The sequence below is a fragment of the Pongo abelii genome, chromosome 8 (genome assembly GCF_028885655.2).
Source record: "Pongo abelii isolate AG06213 chromosome 8, NHGRI_mPonAbe1-v2.0_pri, whole genome shotgun sequence".
NCBI classification, from domain to species: Eukaryota; Metazoa; Chordata; class Mammalia; order Primates; family Hominidae; genus Pongo; species Pongo abelii.
Window position 1 is genome coordinate 18,614,936 of NC_071993.2, and position 22,326 is coordinate 18,637,261.

General features: G+C 39.4%; 1 protein-coding gene and 1 long non-coding RNA gene across 8 annotated transcripts in view; one reads left to right on the forward strand and one right to left on the reverse strand.

Annotated features, from left to right (window-relative positions):
• Positions 1-10,310, reverse strand: part of LOC129048185 (uncharacterized) — a 36,033-nt gene extending 25,723 nt beyond the window's left edge. Inside the window, exons 1-3 of one of the 2 annotated variants that reach the window (XR_008510303.2) lie at positions 9,935-10,310; positions 7,409-9,184; positions 6,417-6,555 (exon numbers count right to left, since the gene is read on the reverse strand). This is a non-coding gene — a long non-coding RNA (uncharacterized LOC129048185). Of the gene's footprint in view, positions 1-6,416; positions 6,556-7,408 lie in introns of both variants that reach the window. The other variant, XR_008510304.2, reaches the window with a different exon arrangement.
• CACNB2 (calcium voltage-gated channel auxiliary subunit beta 2) overlaps positions 1-22,326 on the forward strand; it is a 401,876-nt gene that overhangs the window by 365,165 nt on the left and 14,385 nt on the right. For 4 of the 6 annotated variants that reach the window (XM_024253014.3, XM_054521516.1, NM_001132093.1 and 1 more), the window contains 4 exon segments: positions 1,871-1,947; positions 9,769-9,902; positions 13,945-14,025; positions 14,526-14,584. In XM_024253014.3, coding sequence (XP_024108782.1) covers positions 1,871-1,947; positions 9,769-9,902; positions 13,945-14,025; positions 14,526-14,584 — 351 coding nt within the window. 6 annotated transcript variants of the gene reach the window in all.

Consider the following 22,326-nt stretch of genomic DNA (forward strand, 5'->3'; position numbering starts at 1 on the left):
TTACTTGCTTTCACAGGTTTTTACATTTCTCTCCTTTTTTTTTTTTTTTTTTTTTCTGAGACAGAGCCTTGCTCTGTCACCCAGGCTGGAGTGCAGTGGTGCAATCTCGGCTCACTGCAACCTCTGCCTCCCAGGTTCAAGTGATTCTCCTGCCTCGGCCTCCCAAGTAGCTGGGGCTACAGGCATGCACCACCACACCCAGCTAATTTTTGTATTTTTAGTGGAGACAGGGTTTCACCGTGTTGGCCAGGCTGGTCTCAAACTCCCAACCTCAGGTGATCCGCCCACCTTGGCCTCCCAGAGTGTTAGGATTACAGGCGTGAGCCACTGTGCCCAGCCTCTCCTAACATTTTAAATGTAGTTTTGTTTTGAGGACATCACCAGAATCTGGCAGTCTTTAAAAACTTTGATACAGAAATTATAAAAATTGACAGAACTCAATGGAAATGGAATTGGGGTACAGTTCAAGAACTTGGCATTTTAATAGAATTAAAAGTCAGGAACAAATCTACATCCTGGTCATTGTCACCATTTGCAGTATTTGTCACAATTTTATATAACTCAAATAATATTTTGGCTGTTAGTAAAATTCAAAGGGAATATAAAACCCATGAACTTGAACTGAAATTAGACTCAATAATTTAGAAAAAAAAAAACTTCTGGGGAAAAAAAATGTTTGGGTCTTGGTAACAGGTCCTTGTATAACTGCCAGAAACTGCTTCTATAAATATCACTTGTCATTAATTTCACATACTGTCTGATGCCTTTATTAAATGTATTTGAGTATCTCTTAAGAACCTTAAAAAGATATAGAGCCTTCCTGCTAATTGCCTAATAAAGTTTTTGATGCTTATACATTAAAATGCTAGAACTGTAGCAATAACATTCAGCCTGTTACTGATACTTTAGTAAAACTTTTATTTCCATATTAATATTTACATAAGCAAATATTGCCCTTCAATGCATAAACACTGCAGCAAATTCTTTCAACTAGACCCTGGCTCGGCCATAATAATAAACATTAGGCAGTGAGATCATTTTGCCCAAATTTAAAATGTTCTTCTCATCTTCATCTGAGAGAGGGGTCATTCAGTAACACGTTATTTAGCATGCCGGTAGGCTGGTGAAAAACACAAATGCTGTTTTTCTAATATTAACTCCAATGTTTCTGAGACATTGAAGTATATCTTATATCAGACTTTTGAATTTGGTAGTTCTGAAATGTATGATCTTCAAATCATTCCTAAATTAACCAAGTTTCATTCTCCATGTGAGTCATGCTTGAGAAGTATTCTGGGTACTATCTGATGGCTACATCATATCATATTCTGTTTAGTCGTGTTTCTTCGTGTGTCTTTTAGTGGTTGGCAAGTTTTCATATGGCTCTGTTGTTCTTTGATAGATTGCTCATAAAAGCATAAGTGCTTTCAATCTTAGTGTACTATTAATAAAATAAGCCTAAAACAGAGGAGCTGCAACAAAACAAGAAGGAAATATTAATCTTGGGTGTTAGCCTTAAGGTTCTGTGCATTGCCTCTGAGGGTCTCTAAAATAAAAAGCAAAATAAATCTGTGCTGTTTCGCTATCTGTGATCTGGGCAAGTGACTTGAGGGCTGCAGAAATTACACTGGTTCTCTTCCATTCTCTCAGGGCCTTTTAAAATTAAACCTTGAATTTGAAATCAGAGACCATCATGTGGCTCTTTCAAGTACTCCAGCAATCTCCACTGGGAAATATTGTTTTCCTCCTTAAATGAAAGATAAATTTAAAGTTGAATAAAAACATAACGAATTATGTTTACTGAATAATATAAATGTTTGAGGATGTGAAATAAGTGTCAGATTTAACAGAAATTTTTGCTTTACTCCAGTAAATCAGGAGGAAATTCATCATCCAGTTTGGGTGACATAGTACCTAGTTCCAGAAAATCAACACCTCCATCGTCTGGTAAGTAGGTGATAAATGCTGAATAATACATACCACATTTCATGCTTTCCCCAGCCCTATCCAGTTTTGTGAATTTACATATACACTGAATCACTATGTTAACCCTACAGATGTTAAAAGGAATCAGAAGTGAGCATGCCCTTTTGGAGTTACAAACAATATGGGGAAATGTTTTTTTCTGGCTGGAAAAAAAAGTATGTCAAAGTGTTTACATTGCTGTAGATGATCAAAGTGATTAATGTATTTAACTTTTTTTTTTCTTTTGAGACAGAGTCTCACTCTGTTGCCCAGGCTGGAGTGTAGTGGCATGATCTTGGCTCACTGCACCTCTGCCTCCAGGGCTCAAGCGATCCTCCCACCTCCGCTTCCCAAGTAGCTGGGACTACAGGTGCACACCACCATGCCAGGCTAATTTTTGTATTTTTTGTAGAGATGGAGTTTCACCATGTTACCCAGGCTGGTCTCGAACTCCTGAGTTCAAGCGATCCACCTGCCTCAGCCTCCCAAAGTGCTGGGTTTACAGGTGTGAGCCACCACACGCAGCCATATTTAACCTTTAATCCCTAGTTCCTGTGATGGTGCTTGTCACGGGCAGTAAATGGGTGAACACTTGCCAGCAACCATAGCACAATGTGAGATATAACCTTAACATTAAATAGAAGGATAAAAACTCTAGAAAGGTAAGGAACAGAGAGTAAAGTGAAGATAGAGGACTGGCCTGTCATGGGCTCTACCAGAAAAGTTCTGTGGAAGACACAGACAAGAAGTATAGAAAAAAGATGAAAATGTGTGTGGGAAGAGTAACTATTGTTTTCTTTCCAAAGCAGTGGGTTCATCCTAATGGTTGCTGGATAAAATAAAGCACACCTACTTACGTTTGAATTTCAGATAAACAATAATTTACTGGTTTAAGTACATATTGCATGGGGCATACTTACACTAAAAATGTATGGAACATACTTATACTAAAACATTGTTTTAAATTCAAATTTAACTGTATTTATATTTGCTAAATCTGGGAACTCTCCTATTCTGTGTAGAACATGGAATTCTATATAGACAGGAGACTAATGATTTGAATTGCAAAAAAAGCACATGATCAGTATCTTAGTTTGCTAAGAGAATTGTAACTGGGAATCAGAGTAAGATTGTAAAGGTTGACTTCCAGGGTGTTTCAGCAAAATGATACTGTGTGTGATTTCTAGAAAGCTGGAAATGGGAAGAGATAAAAAACAGAGAGTTGCACAACTATGCGGAAATCAAGGAACTAGTCACACAGTGACTGATGTGCTTTATGGACAAGATTTCTCTATTACTAATAATCAGCTTCATTCCTGAATGGTGGTGGCCTCTAGAGACCAATCAAGGACTTCTTAGCAAAAACTATAGGATTTTTTTTTTAAGAGAAGGGGTCTCACTATGTTGCCCAGGCTGGTCTTGAAACTCCTGGGTTCAAGGGATCCTCCTCCTCAGCCTCCCAAGCTGCTGGGATGACAGGCATGAGCCACCATGCCCAGCCATTGGCAAACTAAGATACTGATCATGGGCTTTTTTTGCAATTCAAACCATTGTTCTCCTGTTTATATAGAATTCCAAGTTCTACACAGAATATAGGACTTTTTAAGTGAGCAAAATCTGAGCACAATAAATGAATTGCTTTAGGAAGCAAATTAATTTCAAAAACTCTCTACTTATAACTTGAAGCAAGCAATTCTAAGATGCTCAAAATTAAGTAAAGTAGTATGCATGAAATGAAAATGAAAGCCCCCGTAGGTACTATGTGAAGCTTATACCTTTCCTTGATAATTACAGAGCCCCTGAATCCACAGAGGAAGGGAGGCCTATCCTGCTCCTTCTCAAATGTGTGAAGTTGCAGGGATTCCTATATAAACCTTACACTCTTCTTACATATCTCAAAGATGATTTCGGTGATTTCTAGGGACTGCTACTAGGCTCTTAAAGTGGAAAAAGACTATGTCACCTTGCGATAAAGCAACAGTTCTGCCTGCACATGTCAGCCTCACTTCTTTCTGTATACCAGAAAAATTCTTCCATTCCCTCCAGCCATATTGTAGCCCTCCAGTGGTTTTGGCAACACAGATGCTTCTCCACTTATGATAGAGTTACACTTCACTAAACCCATCATAAATGGAAAATATCGTAACTCAAAACGCACTTAACATGTAGACAGACCCAGTAAAAAGTCCTAAGTTGAACCATCGTAAAGTTCAGACGTTCCTTGACTTCTGATGAGGTTATGTCCTGAAAAATTCGTAATAAACTTGCACAATCTTAAGTTGAACCATTGTATGGTTCAACTTGTATGTCCAGGACTGTCTGTATAATGAAAGGAGGCACATGCATTTTGAAGAATAAGTTAGTATACATGTAAAATAACATTCCGTTTTGTAGGCAGATGTTTGCCATTACTAAAAGTAAAATTCCATGAAGAGTGTAATATTTAAAAAGGTGATTTAAATGTTCACCAAGGTTTTGTAGAGATACACCAACTTTCAAGTGACTCTTCTGGTGATTGAGTCACTTGGAGCTATAACCAACTACAAAATGTATAATAAGCATATCAGGACTCTGAGATAATTTTTATATCAATAGCTCAACTGATTTAAAGGAAAACTTCAGAAAGCTCTAAAGAGAAGTTCTCCCAATCCACCTGCAGGCACAACTGATCCAACTATCAAGTGTGGATGGGCCTGGAATGATCATTTTCATCTTGTTTTCAGAGGTCTCATCTACTATTCTCCTCACTCATTGCCAGACCAAAGAATCTAAGTATCTGCCTAAGGTATATATGCTTGGATGCTGTCAAGAACTTGGAAAATTTCCCACTTGACATCTGGGCATTGGTGTCATAGCCAGTTGCAGAACACATACATCGCACCCACACACACATGTGTGTACATATGTCTCAACCCCAAGCTCTGCTTAACTTGACCCAAACCTTTAACGCCAAAACTTAAATTTCAAAAAATTGTCCTGGGTGCCGTGGCTCACGCCTGTAATCCCAGCACTTTGGGAGGCTGAGGCAGGAGGATCACTTGAGCCCAGGAGTTCAAGACCAGCCTGGACAACGTAAGTGAGACCCCGTTTCTAAACAAACAAAAAAATTAGCTGGGTATGGTGGTGTGCACCTGTAGTCCCAGCTACTTGGGAGGCTGAGGTAGGAGGTTCACTTGAGTCCAGGAGGTTGAGGCTGCAGTGAGCCATGATTATGTCACTGCACTCCAGCCTGGGCCACAGAGGGAGACCCTGTCATAGATAGATAGATTAGATTAGATAGATAGATAGATAGATGGATAGATAGATAGATAGATAGATAAGATAGATAGATAAGATAGATAGATAGACAGACAGACAGACAGACAGATAGAAAAAATGTTCCCAAGGCTCTCTATCACTAATAATAATATATGCATGCTAGTGAGGAAGAATGAGACTTTTCAAATATATGAAAGCAGTTCTTTCCAAGTAAATACTAATGTTTGCGAAAGCATGGAAATATAAGTATGAAATTTAAAAAGAGTAACATCTCTCATTAAAAGAAGAACCATCTGAGTCTAATAAAATACATGTAGCTGAACAGATTTGAAAATGCTTCTTAACTGCGTTGGTAAGTTTCTTTAATATGTTTTGAAAGTGACCACGTTTCAGAATTCTACGTATTTCAAAATGAACTCAGATGTTTTTAGACCTGAGTTAACCAAATGTCAGAACTAGTACATTATAGAAAGTTCTCAATTTGGGATTTCCATGCCTCATGTCCAGATACAGGTAAATTTCAAACCTGACTCAGGCTATGTGTGTGGAAAGCCAAACACCTGGGCAACGTTGCAGCCAAAGATGTATACGTTTCCACTCTTTCTTTCTTTTTTTTTTTGAGATGGAGTCTCACTGTCACCCAGGCTGGAGTGCACTGGCACAATCTCAGCTCACTGAAACCTCCACCTCCCAGGTTCAAGTGATTCTCCCACCTCAGCGTCCCAAGTAGCTGGGATTACAGGCACCGGCCACCACACCTGGCTAATTTTTGTATTGTTAGTAGAGACAGGGCTCTCCCAGGTTGGCCAGGCTGGTCTCGAATTCCTGACCTCAGGTGATCCACCCACCATGGCTTCCCAAACTGCTGGGATGGATTACAGGCATGAGCCACCATGCCCAGCCTCACTCTTACTTTAAAAAACAAAAATACACCTGATGATCACAGCAGGCTAGATTCAATGGGCAAATCACAAAATTCAACTCATGAACTTGACCAACCAAGGGTCCTGTAAATTCTGACATCCAACTGGTTATCTTCATTTTAGAAAAGCCCTCAAAGGGTACTGTCCCTTGAATGTGGTCTTCATAAGCCCAATGAAAGATGAGAAAGATACAACATGTGGGAATTTACCACCAGCAAGGAAACTCTTGATTTTGGTTAACGTGTATTGTAGGAATAATGAAATTCTTACCCAGATCTTGTCCTTCATATCCAGGAAAGTGCTAACAACATGCCGCTTGAGTTGAGATTCAAGGAAAACCATTTCTGAAGAGTTTTCTGAGACTCTTTCCTGGTTTATGCCATTCAATAAGCCCCATACGGAAACTTTCCTATATGAGAAAAGGATTAGCTATAGGATGGTATAAAAGTCAGCATTGGATAAAGCCCTAGGCACATTTTATGTTTTCTCTACATACCACATGTTAAACCTTTTAGCACATCAGTATGCATAGATGGGGGCAAAGAGGAAGACATAGTTACTATGTTAAGCCTACCTATTTGGAATTCAGTCAGTCCATCATTACATTTTTTTGATAGAAAATCATACCTCCTGCATTATGCAAGCAATAGCTGATTATTTGTAATAGTGTACAAACAGTGGCAGGTATTCACTCCATCACAGGTTTCCTACCTCATCAAATGAAAAGGAATAATTAAATAAGAGATCCTAGTTTTCAAAAGGCTGGTTCATTTAACATTCATAACAATTTCAAAACTGAAAAATAATGTAATGCCTGTCACATGATCTTCCATCCTTTGAAAAGGTTAGAAGAAGCTGCTGTGAGCAGTTCAGCTTGTGTATCACAGGGAATGGTAGCTGTATTGTAACACCAAGCTGTTATTTCAAACTGGTAATTTGTTCCTTCCTTCAATCTAAATGTACTGTGGTTTTTGTTAGAGAGCTAACATGTATAATATGATGCTTTCCTGCGGTAAGTAAATTTTTTTTCTTCTCCTTGACTGATTCTTAACCATAGAATAATTTTCTAGCTAGCTTAGCTCTACGATGTCATCCTGACTCCTGACACCAAGGACATGACCCCATTCAGGATGTGAAGGGAACTGAAAGAGGGCACTCAGATTGAAAAGGGACTTCGCCTGGATGGGCAGTGTGGTATAGAGATGGTTACAGACTCACTTAGGTGGGCAGCGTGGTATACGGAGGGTTATAGACTCACTTACGCGAGAGGAGTAGGTCTGAATCCTGACTGCCGAGTTTTTGCCAAGAACAAGTCCCTTAAATTTTGAGTTTTTTAATCTTAAAAATAGAGCCTTGAAGTTGATCTTTATTTCCATCTCTGATTCTGCAGTTGATAAAATTTTGTAGCTATTTCGATTGCACGTGGAAGCGTTTTGTAAAATTTGAAGTGAGATTATGCATCTTTTTTTCTTGTAACACTTTTTAAGTACTATATTTTCAGGTGGAACAATGGGAAGAGTAAAAGCATGTCAAGCAACAAAGCTAAACCCTTCATTTCACAGATGAGGAAACCAGTGGCATATCCTCTTGGGTCCTCGTGCCCTTCCACTCTGCCTCTTTTGTTAAACCCAGTGGCTTTGCATAAGTCACCAGAAGTCTTCCAATGTCATTTTATTAGACTGATTTCATTCAGATATCTTGGGACCCAGTGTTTTCCCATTAGTCTTCATCAGCCTAAAATCAGTTTAATCCTGTCCTTCCTGGAGCCCTCCCTGAATCATTGGCCTTGTGTATGACCCCTTTGCATTGATTGGATTGAGAATTTTCCATTCTCTCTTTCTCTCAAATGTCTGTTGCAATTTTAGTGAAACTTTTCACACTGTCATTATTTTTACACAAAATCTGCAAAAAGAAAAATCTTTTTTTGCACATTGTATTGTTGGTGCAAATGTAATTGTGGTTTCGGACCATGGATTTTAAATCATAACTAGGCCTAAATACATCTTTATTAATCAAAATAGGAAGCATTACAATCAACACATTTTTGCCAATGAGAAATAAGTGTGTTTACTCCTGTAGCACAAAACTTCGTGCTTTGGGATTCGGCAAACTCTTGGAAAGCACTTTCTCCATCCTGCTGGTTGTGGAAGAATTTTCTCTGCAAAAAGTTGTCGAGATACTTGAAGAAGTGGTAGTCGGTTGGCAAGAGGTCACGTGAATATGATGGATGAGGCAAAACTTCGTAGCCCAATTCATTCAACTTTTGAAGAGCCGGTTGTGCAATATGCAGCCAGGCGTTGTCACGGAGAAGAATTGGGCCCTTTCTGTTGACCGATGCCGGCTGCAGGCGTTGCAGTTTTCGGTGCATCTCATCAATCTGCTGACCATACTTCTCAGATGTGATGTTTTCGCTGGGATTCAGAAAGCTATACTGGATCAGACCGGCAGCAGCCCACCAAACAGTGACCATGACCTTTTTTTTTTTTTTTTTTTTTTTTGGTGCAAGTTTGGCTTTGGAGCTTCTCAGTCCAGCAGCTGAGCTGGTTGTCAGTGGTTGTCATATAAAATCCAATTTTCATCCCACATCAGAATCCGACTGAGAAATGGTTCACTGTTTATGCATAGAATAAGAGAAGACGCTTCCAAACAACAATTTTTTTTTTGCTTGGCTCATGAGGCACCTACTTATTGAGTTTTTTCACCTTTCCGATTTGCTTCAAATGTAGAATGACCGTAGAATGGCCAAAGTTGAATTCTTCAGCAACTTCTCGTGTAGTTGTAAGAGAATCAGCTTTGATGATTGTTCTTGAGTAATCGCTGTCAACTTCCAATGGTCAGCCACTATGCTCCTCATCTTCAAGTCCCTCGTGTACTTTGCAAAGCTTCGTGAACCACCACCGTGCTGTACGTTCATTAGCAGTTCCTAGGCCAAATGCACTGTTGATATTGCAAGTTGTCTCCACTGCTTTACGACACATTTTGAACTCGAATAAGAAAGTCACTCAAATTCACTTTTTGTCTGACATCATTTCCATAGTCTAAAATAAACATAAAAAACAGCAAGTAATAAGTCATTAGCAAAAACGCATAAAGCGAGAAATGCCCATTAAAATGATATATAACATAACCACATTTATTTAAGAATGTATTCCAATATCAAATGGCAAATTCCAACAGTGCAAAAACCGCAATTACTTTTGCATTCACCTATAATAAAGGTTTTCAAAGTAGTAGTTTGTTACCTCAAAGCTGGTTTAAGATATTGTAATGAAGTCAAATGTTCTGTACTCCACTTTTATACAGTTGATACAGAGAAAATCAACATTATATTTGAAACTACAGATTTAAAATGTTTCTCTGAAAATATTCAAGAGGTCTAGCATGAAACGGATTCATTCAAGCAGATTATAAGTGTATCTTTCAGTTTCGTTAGATTTGATTACCTTGCATTCTTAACGTGCTTTACCTTTAAATTTAATTTTCTTTGCTTACTGTGTTGAGCACTCATGATAGTTTTTTTTTTTTTACTATGGTTAGTTTTATTTGCTTTCATCTTATTTTCTTTATAACCTATTTTTCCTCTCCTGTCCACCTGATTTTTGAATTGTTTGTCTGTATATAGCTATAGACATAGATGCTACTGGCTTAGATGCAGAAGAAAATGATATTCCAGCAAACCACCGCTCCCCTAAACCCAGTGCAAACAGTGTAACGTCACCCCACTCCAAAGAGAAAAGAATGCCCTTCTTTAAGAAGGTAACATTAACTTCCAAGCTCCCATTGTCCACCTGCTCAACTGCACTGCGTCACATTTCTAGTCCTGTTGACTGTCTGCGTCCTTTGACAAGCCAATAACGTGCATGCTCTGTTATTTGTTTCTTTTCCATGCTGCTGTAGCTAAGCAGAAGCAGAAATCGGTAAGTTTACATTGACATAAGCTGTGTTTATCCTGCCACTGGCATCATTAGCATTAATTCCCACAGTTGTATTAAATACAATCATTTCTGTCCCAAGCAAAGAACCTATCAACAGCTAATTGAGTTCATGCATTTCAAACCAACTAAATTCAGGGAGTGACCTGTTAAAACACCATTACAGTACTTATCCTTTTTGATGGAATAATATCTACCACCAAGGGAATTTGTTTCAACATTCAAGGATGTCAAACACCGACAGCTCCATATAATGCACCTAAATTGTGCATGCTTATTCTGTGTGTCTCTTCCTTTTATCCAGAAATTTAACTTATGATCAAACATATTAAAGCAGTTATTAAATTCTGACTTATGATATCCAGACACATAGCTTGTACTAACAAAAAAAAAGTATTCAAGTTTTAATTTAGTCAGTATGTAAACTTCTAATCCACTAGGTGCAAAATCTGCAGATGAACAAGACCAGTGGAAAACTGCAGGCTTGTTTTGGCGGTTTACTGTGAGTTTTTCCTATTGTCATATATAAATATTCTCCCGATGTTCTTGCCTTCTCCATCAGTCAGATTTTAGCATCTCACCCGTTGGACAATGCAGCCAGTGGTCATGCGTAGAGCGTTTGCCATTGGCCATCCAAGATGCTACACAGTGAGGCTCCTTGTCCCCTAAATGGAAACTATAGGGTATTCCTGAGCTCTCGTTACTTCAGACAAAGCCTTTTCCTCTCACCCGTTTTGTAGCTTTAAAGCATTATTTTTTAAGGACCACTACCCTCCCCCCAAATTTCCCTTTTTTTCCCCTCTTTTCCCCATCAGTTTCCACAGCTACCATGCTGTCTTTTAGGGTCATACTAATGTTGCCGAGTCTGGCAAAACCATGGATATATTCTCACACGCAGATGTGATGTCAAGTCTGTCCATCTTCTGCCCCCAAACTCTCCACATAATGAACACTTTTCCACTGCAAACAAGTATTTTGGTTTGCGGAGGAACTCATTAATGAGGTGTCAGATACTGAACTGTAAAGTTGGCTTTTTTGAATCAATTATGATTACTTTAATAAGGGAAAACTTCAGCATTCCAGGCAAAAATTGCAACACTTGGATTTTTGTGTTAACATAGCCTCAGCTTGATGTTCACCCACAACAGTGGGCCCATCTCTGGGGTCCGATCTTCTTGTTATAGCTAAAGCTAGCAGCCAAGTGACTAACAGTGTCCATCATTCAGAAGTTTAGAAAATCGGCATCGCTAAGACATTCGGGCCTTGACAGAGAAGGAACGTGAGCTAAAACCATGTTTGTCAAGATAGGTTTTTGAAGTTTGCTTATCTTTAAATTCTAAAACTTTAAAAACATTTATCACAATTTTTTCACTAAATAATTTGAGCAGGCAGGGCGCAATGGCTCACACCTGTAATCCCAGCCCTTCAGGAGGCTGAGGCAGGTGAATCATCTGTGGTCAGGAGTTTGAGACCAGCCTGGCCAACATGGTGAAACCCTGTCTCTGCTAAAAATACAAAAAATTAGCCTGGCATGGTGGCAGGCACCTGTAATCCCAGCTACTTGGGAGGCTGAGGCAGAAGAACTGCTTGAACCCAGAAGGTGGAGACTGTAGTGAGCCGAGATCATGCCACTGCGCTCCAGCCTGGGCAACAGAGCTAGACAACTCTGTCTCCAAAAAAAAAAAAAAAAAAAAAAATCAAGCTAAATAGGGTTAACAGGAAAGAGTAGACAAAAATGACGGTGTTATTCTTCATAGGGCACAAAGCACCAATATTCCATCAAATAAGGTAATTTCTGTAGCTACCCTATTGATTAAGAAGCTGATTGATTACCAGCAACGGGTGACCCTTTGCTAGTTGGCAGTTATAGATTGAAGGAATCAAAGACCTATCAAACACTGGGCCACTTCAGAATTAAAGTCTTGAGATAAAATTTCTTGGTAGCTGTTACTAAAATGCAGGAAATTTACATTCCTAATTTCAACGGTGAAAAGGTGTTCTTACACCGCATAGTTATAAGGACTTGGCTTCTAAACATTTTCAGTATGATCCCAGGTGGTATACATGAAATAATTTAAGAAATATGCTTATGATGCCTTCGGCACTGGTATTCATTCTTCTTATGTTATTGATAATGTGGTTAACATCCATGTAGAATTCAAAAACAAAACAACAGCCTGAGATTCAATGAGAAGATCGTTTTCTATGTTTTAGGTTGCTTTTAGAGTGGTGCTTGTGTGGTATGTGTGCTGTCACTGTATTATGTTTGTCTTTTTTTGTTGTTGTTGTTCAAAACTGTATTCTACGTTGATTGTGTCAGTTAAAATTAATTCTGAATGCTAGGTGAAATTTTAATTAATTAAAATTAATTCTGAATGCTAGGTGAAATTTTAATTAATTAAAATTAATTCTGAATGCTAGGTGAAATTTTAGGCAGTGCAATTTGACAGCCCAGTCACGGTAATATTTTTCTCCCCTCTGATTATTTCGTCTATGACTACGGGTAAAATCTCAGATGGAAGCTTTTGAATTTCAAATGCTTTCTAATTCCCCCCGAGGCAATGTGAATTCAATGAAGCCAGAAAAGTTTGTAATGGGCAATTTTAAGCAACAATAAAACATTCTTGAGTGACAGGCAGATGCAAAAATGACATTCATATCTGCACATCAGTGTACTGAATTCTTAAAATCATTTACAGAACATTTTTCTGTTGGTGTGTGTGATTCTCAAATTATATTTTTTGACACTCCTTAGCCAGAAAGATTCATATAGCAATGATTTGCTTACAGTGTCTAAGGCCATATCGCTCTTACGCATTTTTTTTAAAAAGTCATTTTTGGGTCAATTTAGTATTTTATGCTATCAAAAGAGCCAATTTTAATATAAACCAATTAGCTGTTACCTAATTTTTGGAAAGATGTTATTCAACCATTTTATTTGAAGCAATTAACATGAAAAGTGTTGACAGTTTTAGAAATTGCTACAAAATTTAGCTTCTCCCCTCTTATTAAAAAGAAATAAATTACTGCAGAAAGACGTGATTAGTTATCTGACAGAAAACTACTTTTGAGAATCATATTAGATATGCACATTGATAATGAACCTTTTGAGGCCACTATAGCATGGTTGAATATATTATTATACATTAATCACCTTCCCTCGAAGACACGTAAACCTTACCTTTGAAGTACCAAGGTATAGAAACCAAAAAATTCAAAAGCATTAATCACTAAGCTGTGATCAGGGATCATGATTACTCTTTACTAAAATAAGCATGCATGCTCATTTAAACTCTCACAATGAAAGAGAATTTTGATAGTAGTGAGAGTTAAAATATTTTGAGATTAGGTAAAATATTGGTAGTGAGAGTTATAATATTTTGAAATGAGGTTTTAGACAGGTAAGACAAACACCTAAGATGCAAAGGTAATGCAATCTTTCTTTCCTCTGTAATTAACCACGTTAGGTCTAATCACTACAACTCTTTAGAAAGTTCAAACGCAGCCGAAAAGCAATATTAACTTCTAGTCAAGGCTAAAGCACCTATCTTGCATGAGGCATGTTTCTCTTTGTTCTATCAACTAGTTTCTTTTCAAAAGCAGCATCTCTTGCTTTAGGAACGAATAGGTCGGTAGCATTTCTTGAGATAAGCAAGAAAACTGTAGACAACAGTAACTTGAAACTTTAGGAAAATGAACCCACCAATCTTTGACTGGGTTTGTGTAGAAAAGAGGCAAGTGGGGAAAATAAAATGTGTGGAAAGCCAGTGCCTCATATTACAGAGTTCAGAAAGAGTACCTTATACATAAAATATTTATGTTCTACCTGCCTGTGAAACATCTAAAAGCCTCTCCTCTCTCTGCAGACAGAGCACACTCCTCCGTATGATGTGGTACCTTCCATGCGACCAGTGGTCCTAGTGGGCCCTTCTCTGAAGGGCTACGAGGTGGGTAGCAGCCTTCCACAGGAAGCTTAACTTGCATGCTGAACTTCTTTGTGATGCTGCCTCCTATTCCTGACCCTCTCTCTGAATTTTACAGCTTAAGGAGCCAACTTGAGAGCTTAGAGAGCTCACAGCAGCAAAGCATGTTGTTCTGCAAGCTGTGGTATACACTGCTTCGTCCTTTTTCTGTTTTGTTTACCTGGCTGTTGCTTTGAAGATTTCTGCTAGCTGCAGTGTACTCAGTCCAGGAAATAGTGTCAAATGGAGACCGATTGAAACCACTTGCAATGTTATTTGTCACTAAAACATCATGATAAGTTCAGTTTAATTGTCATTGCATCAGAACTCAGAAGCAGAAAAATGCGGCAACCTCATATTGCCACTCTTTCCAAATGCGAAGCTCAGGTTTTCAAGCGTTCCTGAGAGAAGTAAAATTGTTGTATCATCATTAGTAATGTTTTTTTTTTCGGTCATATCTTAACTTATTGCTTGCTCAATTGCAGGTCACAGATATGATGCAAAAAGCGCTGTTTGATTTTTTAAAACACAGATTTGAAGGGCGGTGAGTATTTCAGCATACTGGGTTTTGTGGATTTTGTCTTAAAGATGGCAAAACGCTGCTGGGACAGGTGTGTGATTCCAACAGAAAACGGCCCTCTGATGTCTATATGATGACAGGAAATAAGTTTCACTCAATTTAATCTGATTCAATCAATATTTATCATATTTGCTTTGTACATCCTTAACCCCTGATGTGTAGTTCCTGTACCTGCATCCATAAGCTGACCTTGGGCAGGATGCCACTGGCCGGTCTCACCCTCAACTCATGGTCAACTGGCCCTCTATTTCTGCCCAGCCATCGCACTAAATATCCCTCTTCCATTCACTTTTCCTCTCTTCTAAAAGACTTCTGTGCCATCTCCCCCTTCTTAAACCTCTGATAACCCCTTCTCATCTCACGCTCCCCCAGTGAACTTGCTTCCCTGTGTCGTTGAGAAAATAGAGGCAAATGGAGGAGAACATCCAGGCATTTCCATAACCCCGCCTGTGGAGTTGCATGTTTGCCTGGATGCTGTTTTATCTCCAATGACTATGTTCCCAGCAAGGGCCAACCCACCATGTGGGCACTAGATCTCATTCCCCATCCCCTCTCTGCTAGACGTATCCATACACAGCTGTAATCATCCTTTGCTCTCTCCTCGTCAGTATTTCCTGTTCTAATGGAAACTCTGTCAACGTGTAAAAATGTCACTTCCTCTCACATTTGACCTCATATTGCTCTAGGTGTCTTTTTTTTTTCTTTACAGGAAGATTCCTTGAAACAATTGAGTGTACTGGCTTTCCTTCCACTTTCTTCAGCCTACCCCAGTTATGTTTTCACCCACACCACTCAGCTAAACTAGTGATGTCAGGATCACCCATGACCTTCACATTGCTAAATCCAGGGACAAATTTTCAGTCCTAATCTTACTTGACTATGAGCAATAGTTGACATGGTGGATTATTCCATCCTCTTTGAAATACTTTATTTGCTTTGTTTCTGGAACCACACTTTTCTGGTTTTCCTTCTGTCACACTGACTGCTCCTTTGTCTCCTTTGCTGGTACTTCCTCATCAACTGGAAATCTTGGACCGCCTAGGGCTAAGCTCTATGATGTCTTTTATCTACGTTCGTTTAGTGATTTCATTCAGCATCAGATTTTTAAATTCCATTCCTTTGCCAGTCTTTCCTCTAAATTCTAGACCCATGTATACAATTGCCTATTCATTATCACTACTAAGATGTCTAATGGACTTTTCAAATGTAACCTCCTCCAAAACTTACCCCTCCCACGGTCCTCCCTATCTCAATTAATAGCTTCTTCGTCTTTCAGTCCCAAGACCCTTCAGCCCAGATGATTTTCTTTGACTGTTCTTTCTCTCTTATATTTCACATGCAAATGCTGTTGTCTGTATCTTCAAAATATATTCAGAGTCGAAGCCCTTCTCACACATCCTCTGCCACCATTTTGGTCTGAGACATCTTCATCTCTTCCATGGATTGTTGCAACAGCCTCCCACCTTGTCTCCTTGCTTCTGTGGTTGTTTCCTTAAAGCCTGTGCTCAGGTTAGCTGCTGCATGACCCTGTTAAGATGTGAGCTAGTGCTCACCACTCCTTTAGTCAAAACCATCCAGTGACTTCTTTTTTTCCTCTGAGTAGAAACCAAAGTCCTACAGTGGCCTACATGACCTCCTATGGTCTATTCTTCCACACGCCCTTACCTAGATTTTCTCTTGCTGCTCTTCCCTCGCTCATTCTCACCCTGCCGTACTTACTCCCTTGCTGTTCTTTGAGTGTTCCAGACAGACAGATTACACGATCACCTCAGGGCTTTGGCACTTTGCGGTTCCTTCTGCTAGGAACACTTTTCCCTCAGATATTCTCCTTGGTATACGTGTGTACATGTATGCACACATACACATGTGTTCATTTGTTCTGTGTCTCTCCTTTTCCTTTGTTTTCTAGTGCTCTTTTATGTATTTCCAGTACTATTTTTGTTTATTGTCATTCTCCCATAATTAGACGATAAACTCCATGAGGGCAGGGTTTGAGAATGTTTTGTGAACTATTGTGTTCTCAGTGCCTGGAGCAGTACTCAACATGAGCAGTGGCCAGATGAATTTTGAATGAATGTCTGCTGCATACTCTCTGCTAGAGAAATGCAGAGATGGTGAAGCCAGTCTCTGCCTATGAAGAGCTCTCATGGAAACCATAAATTGAAACCTGTAGCAGTAACACTGCATATAAGTAAAAGGGCAACTTGGTTATATGCATGCACAAGGTGCAAGTAGCATAAAGGGAGGCGTAATTAACACCAACATCAGGACATCCACATCTGGAAGAGTTTTTAAATGGTGCCTAAGATTTGACCAAATGGATTACAGGGAAGAGAAGGGTATGTTCAGCAGATGGTATACAGGGTGTGAAGGCTTTGAGGTACGACACAGCATTATGTGTAAGGCAACTTACACCCAGATCTTAAAGGACATGGGCAAGGAGTGACTGGTAACAAACCCAAGGGTCATATCTAGTGTGTTGCGCCAATGGGCTTGGACTTAATCTTCTTTCTCCTCCTCTTCCCCCCGTTCACTATTCAACTTGCCTCAGTAAGTATCTATTGAGTATATTCTATGTGCCAGGCACTGTGAGGAGCAAAAACAGACAGGGGCCTTGGCTTTGTGGAGCTTAAAGTCTATTGAAAGGCAGTCTTGAATCAAATAATTAATGGGTGCCATCATTCAATGTTAAGCCAGCTCCTGAAGCATCAAAGACATGACTAGAGTCCAAAATGGAAACCTCAAAGTTTAAGAGTTGGTTATTACAGGGGACCTGGAACATACAGGGCTGGTGTATATTTCTGTATTTTTAACCAGATAAATGCAGTGCGTCTCTTCTCCACATTCCTTTCCTCCTCCCATCCTAACAATGCAACTAAAATAGATCAGGAGTCCCCAACCCCCGGGTCACAGATCAGTACTGGTCCATGGCCTGCTAGGGGCCACACAGCAGGGGGTGAGTGGCAGGGGAGTGTGCAAAGCTTCATCTGTATTTACAGTCACTCCTCATCACTCACACATTACTGCCTGAGCTCAGCCTCTTGTCAGATCAGCAGCGGCATTAGATTCTGATAGGAGCACAAACTCTACTGTGAATTCTGCATGCGAGGGATCTAGGTTACATGCTCCTTAGGACAGTCTAATGCCTAGTGTTCTTTCACTGTCTCCCATCAACCCCAGAAGGGACCATCTAGTTGCAGGAAAACAAGCTCAGGGATCCCACTGATTCTACATTATGGTGAGTTGTATAATCATTTCATTATATATTCCAATGTAATAATAATAGAAAGAAAGTGCACAATAAATGTAATGTGCCTGAATCATCTCAAAACCGTCTCCCCACTCCTACCAAACCGGTCCATGGAAAAGCTGTCTTTAATGAAACTGGTCCCTGGTGCCAAAAATGTTGGGGACCACTGCAACAGATAGTATTTGTTGGTTTCAGGATTCTTTTAGATTTCTTACTATAGTACTTTCTTTCCAGACCACACCTACTACTACAACCATTTCTAATTTATATTGACTTTTGGCAGAGGAGGCAAGGGCAGGAAGGAAACTTTTATAGGAGGACAAGTCTTGTTAGTAAGTGATCAAGCAGGCTGGTCATGGTGGCTCATGCCTGTAATCCCAGCACTTTGGGAGGCCGAGGCGGGTGGATCACGAGATCAGGTGTTCGAGACCAGCTTTGCCAACATGGTGAAACCTCGTCTCTACTAAAGATACAAAAATTAGCTGGGTGTGTTGGCGCGTGCCTGCAGTCCCAGCTACTCGGGAAGCTGAGGCATGAGAATTGCTTGAACCCGGGAGGCAGACGTTGCAGTGAGCCGAGATCGCGCCACTGCAGTCCAGCCTGGGCAACAGAGTGAGACTCTGTCTCAAGAAAAAAAAAAAAAAGTGATCAGGCAAAGAACTGAAAGGAGAGAATGAGGAAAACAAAAACTATTATAAGTTTCAAGGTATGAAAAGACTTTATAATCAAGGTCTTCCAACCAAATATTCCTAATTAGATTTTTTTAATTTTACCTGTCTTTAAGAAATATTTTTCAGTTTGTGAGAGGAAAATAGAACCTTTAACTTGGACCAAGGCTACTAGGCATTGGCCAAGTATAAAAGGCATACCTCTAATCTGCTCCATTTAGCTTTTGTTTCTTTATCCTTGGCTTTGTCATTTATCACAATTTGGAATTGTCAACATGAGCTTGAACACTAAAAAAAATTCTGCTAACAAAGGCACTGTGTTTTCCATGCCTAAGTCAACCCACTGCCCTTTCCTAAATGCCAGAGATGGGGAAGTGGGATGGAATTTCCTGGATTACTACTTGTACTTAAACCTGAGTAAGTTTTGAATCTGGAAGACACATTCCAGCCAGAGAGGGTGGATTTTGGACCCATGTTCGAGTGTATCAGCCAACCAGATTGGTTTTATTTAAGAAACAGATAAACAAAATATCTTAAAGTATCTGTTATTTCTAGCCAGAAGTAACTTCCGTATGGTTTAATTAATAGACCTGCCTTGGCTCATCTTGACTTGTAGAGCTGGGGTTCTATATTCTAGCCCTGTTGTCCCCAATTAACAGTCCTCAGAAGAAGAAACGAGTCCATAAGGCAGAATTTAAAAGCCGTGTACAAATTTAACATTTTTACCCATGGCAAGACATCTAGAGTAACTGAATTACTGACTGTCTTTGCTTCTGGCAAGGCAAGACAGCAATAGAGGATGAAAATTCAACAAAAGCATCAGGTGTGTATGTACATATGACATTCTAAAAGGGAAAAATGAATTATTCCTTATTAATTATCTATTAAATAAGCTAAATTTATTTTTTAAAAACGTTTAAGCCCAAGAGGAGAAAATATGAAAGGAAATGTTAGTTATGCAAAAGGTTCTAGGTAGTCAAGAATTCCTTTTTCTTTTCTGAAACCCACTTAAATTCATTTGCAGCAGCCCTGGGGGGTTGTCAGAATCACATTCTGGTTGTTAAGTAGTGTCAGTGTGTCAGATCAAAGAAGAAATAAATCATCCTCCTCCTCCTGTTGTGTGCAATAAAGTAGCCCATTCAAAACTGGATTCACAGTAACCAACTGTGTCACGTAAACAAAGCAATCTTCAGATTCACCTTGTAGGATGGTGACAGGTAAATTAACAAGGAAATTGAGAACAAGAAGGAAAGCCACCTGGGATAAATTCAGGTTTTTTGTTTTTTTGTTTTGTTTTGTTTTGTTTTCCTTCAGTGACTTTCAAAACGTCAGCAATCAGCACTGAAGTGTTTGGAATGCATACTGAATTGCTACAGGGATAAATATACCATTGCCAGAATCTTCTGCAGGACAATCTTACTAGAAATCAATAATCCTGAGGCTGGGCACAGTGGCTGTCGCCTGTAATCCCAGCACTTTGGGAGGCTGAGGCAGGCAGATCACTTGAGGCCAGGAGTTTGAGACCACCCTGGCCAACATGGTGAAACTTGTTTCTACAAAAAGTATAAAAATTAGCTGGGCTCAATGGTGGGCACCTGTAATCCCAGCTACTCAGGAGGCTGAGGCAGGAGAATCACCTGAACCCAGGAGGCGGAGGTTACAGTGAGCCAAGATCACGCCATTGCATTGTAGCCTGGGTGACAGAGCGAGACTCTGTCTTAAAAAAAAAAAAAAAAAAAAAAAAAATTGAGCAAATAAAAAGTTGTTTATCTCATGGAAACCACGAGGAAAATACACAAGAAAGTACATTAGGCTGGGTGCAGTGGTTCACACCTGTAATCCCAGCACTTTAGGAGGCTAAGGGAGGAGGACTGCTTGAGCTCAGAAGTTTGAGACCAGCCTGGGCAACATAATGAGGCCCTGTTTCTACTAAAAAAAAAAAAAAAAAAAAAAATTAGCTAGGTATGGTGGCATGCACCTGTAGTCCCAGCTACTTGGGAGGCTGAGCCAGGGGGATCGCTTGAGCCTGGGAGGTTGAGGCTGCAGTGAGCTATGATTACACCCTTGCACTCCAGCCTGGGTGACAGTGAGATGCTGTCTTAAAAAAAAAAAAAAAAAAAAAAAAAACGCATTATATGACATAGTTCATTTGACTGTTATTTACATAGTTTCAATAAATATTAAATATGGAGCCAGCCAAAATTAATTTGTCTATCTGAATCCTTCTGGGACATTCTAGCGTGCTGCAGTCTAGATCTTTCTGTGCTGGGTGTCATTCTGGAACATTCCGTGTTATATCCTTGGGGATTCCTTTCACCTTTGTTTTGGGTTGAAGCTCCTGTTTCCCAGATCCCTTGATTTCTTTCAAGCTTTACTATCATTTTAGTCAAAAACCTTCTCCAGTCATTTCCCTAGGAAAGGTACATAAACATTTTTTTCAATAGCCTGCATGTTTACAAACCTTTCTGTTTAATTGCTAGTTTAAATGCTCATGGAATTCTGATTGAAATAGTTTTCCCTCCAAATTTTGAAGGCTTTTTGCTCCATTACCTTGTGGCTTCCATTGTTGCTTTGAGAAGTACAAAGCATTCTAGTGCTCAGCCCTTTGGGACCTGTCTTTTTCCTCTGAAAGCTTATGGGTTTCTCTTTGTCCCCACTGTTATGAAATTTATAAAAATAAGTCTTGGTGTGGATCTTTCAACCCGTGTGCCGGACCCTTTCAATTCGGAAAATCAGATCCTTAATTCTGGAATTAATTCTTTATTTTCTTTCCTCTGTCTTCTTTATTATCTTTTTCTGAACTCCTGTAATTCGGAATTTGAACCTCTTGGGTTATCTCTACTTTTCTTACTTTTCTTCTCCTATCTTCCAACTCTTTTTTGTCTTACCCTTTGGAAATGTTACATTTCTTTTAACCTTTCTTTTGCTTTTTTTTCTATTTCTATTATCATGTTACTTCCAAAAGCTCTTATTCTAAGTCTTTAAATAGAAATTTGTTCTAGTCTCATAGATAAAACCATCTTTTAGCTTTTAACTATGAATAATTGTCATGATTGACTTTTCTGTTTGTTTTGGTCTCTCGAGAGGTTTTCTGAAGATGCCTGACAAACTGTCCTGTGCTCAAATTTTAAAATAAGGCATAAAATAATTAATCAGAAGTTCTGTGCTCATAGGCGGAGCTTGTCAACTTTGTGTTTCTGTGTATGGCAATCTCGTTAGACAATTTACACAGGAAACTTCCAATATCATTATCTTTGGGTCCTTACAATTTGGCAGTCAGACTCCCCAGAGAAGAATCTTCCATTCTGACCCCTGGGGATATAAATATAAGCCTGGCTACCAAAACTGTACAATGAGGAAAAAGGCTGAAGACTCAACATTCAGAATCCTTTCTTTTCCATCCAGTATTCCATGCTCCTGTTCTGTCTAGGGTTCCCTGGTCAGAGGCCCTCTTGTATTGCCTGCAAGATAAAAAATGTAGGGTCTTGTACCACACAGGAAAAGAATTGTCACCTGGCTATTTGATATTGTGAGGGGGCAGTGGAGGGCTGTAACTGAAACAGACTTTTTAACCAAACTTTTCCTTTTCGCCCCACCTTCATTCTCTACCTTCTTTAGAAATATTGTGAGCCTTCAATTTTGCTTCACAGCTTTTTCCTACTGCTGACTTGAATATTCAGCTTTCTCCAGTCTAAGTCATTTGCTATTTCCAGCTCCCAAATTTTGTTGCTCTCATTTCTACCTTATCTAAAATGATACTCCCAATTCATTATTGTCTCTCATAATAC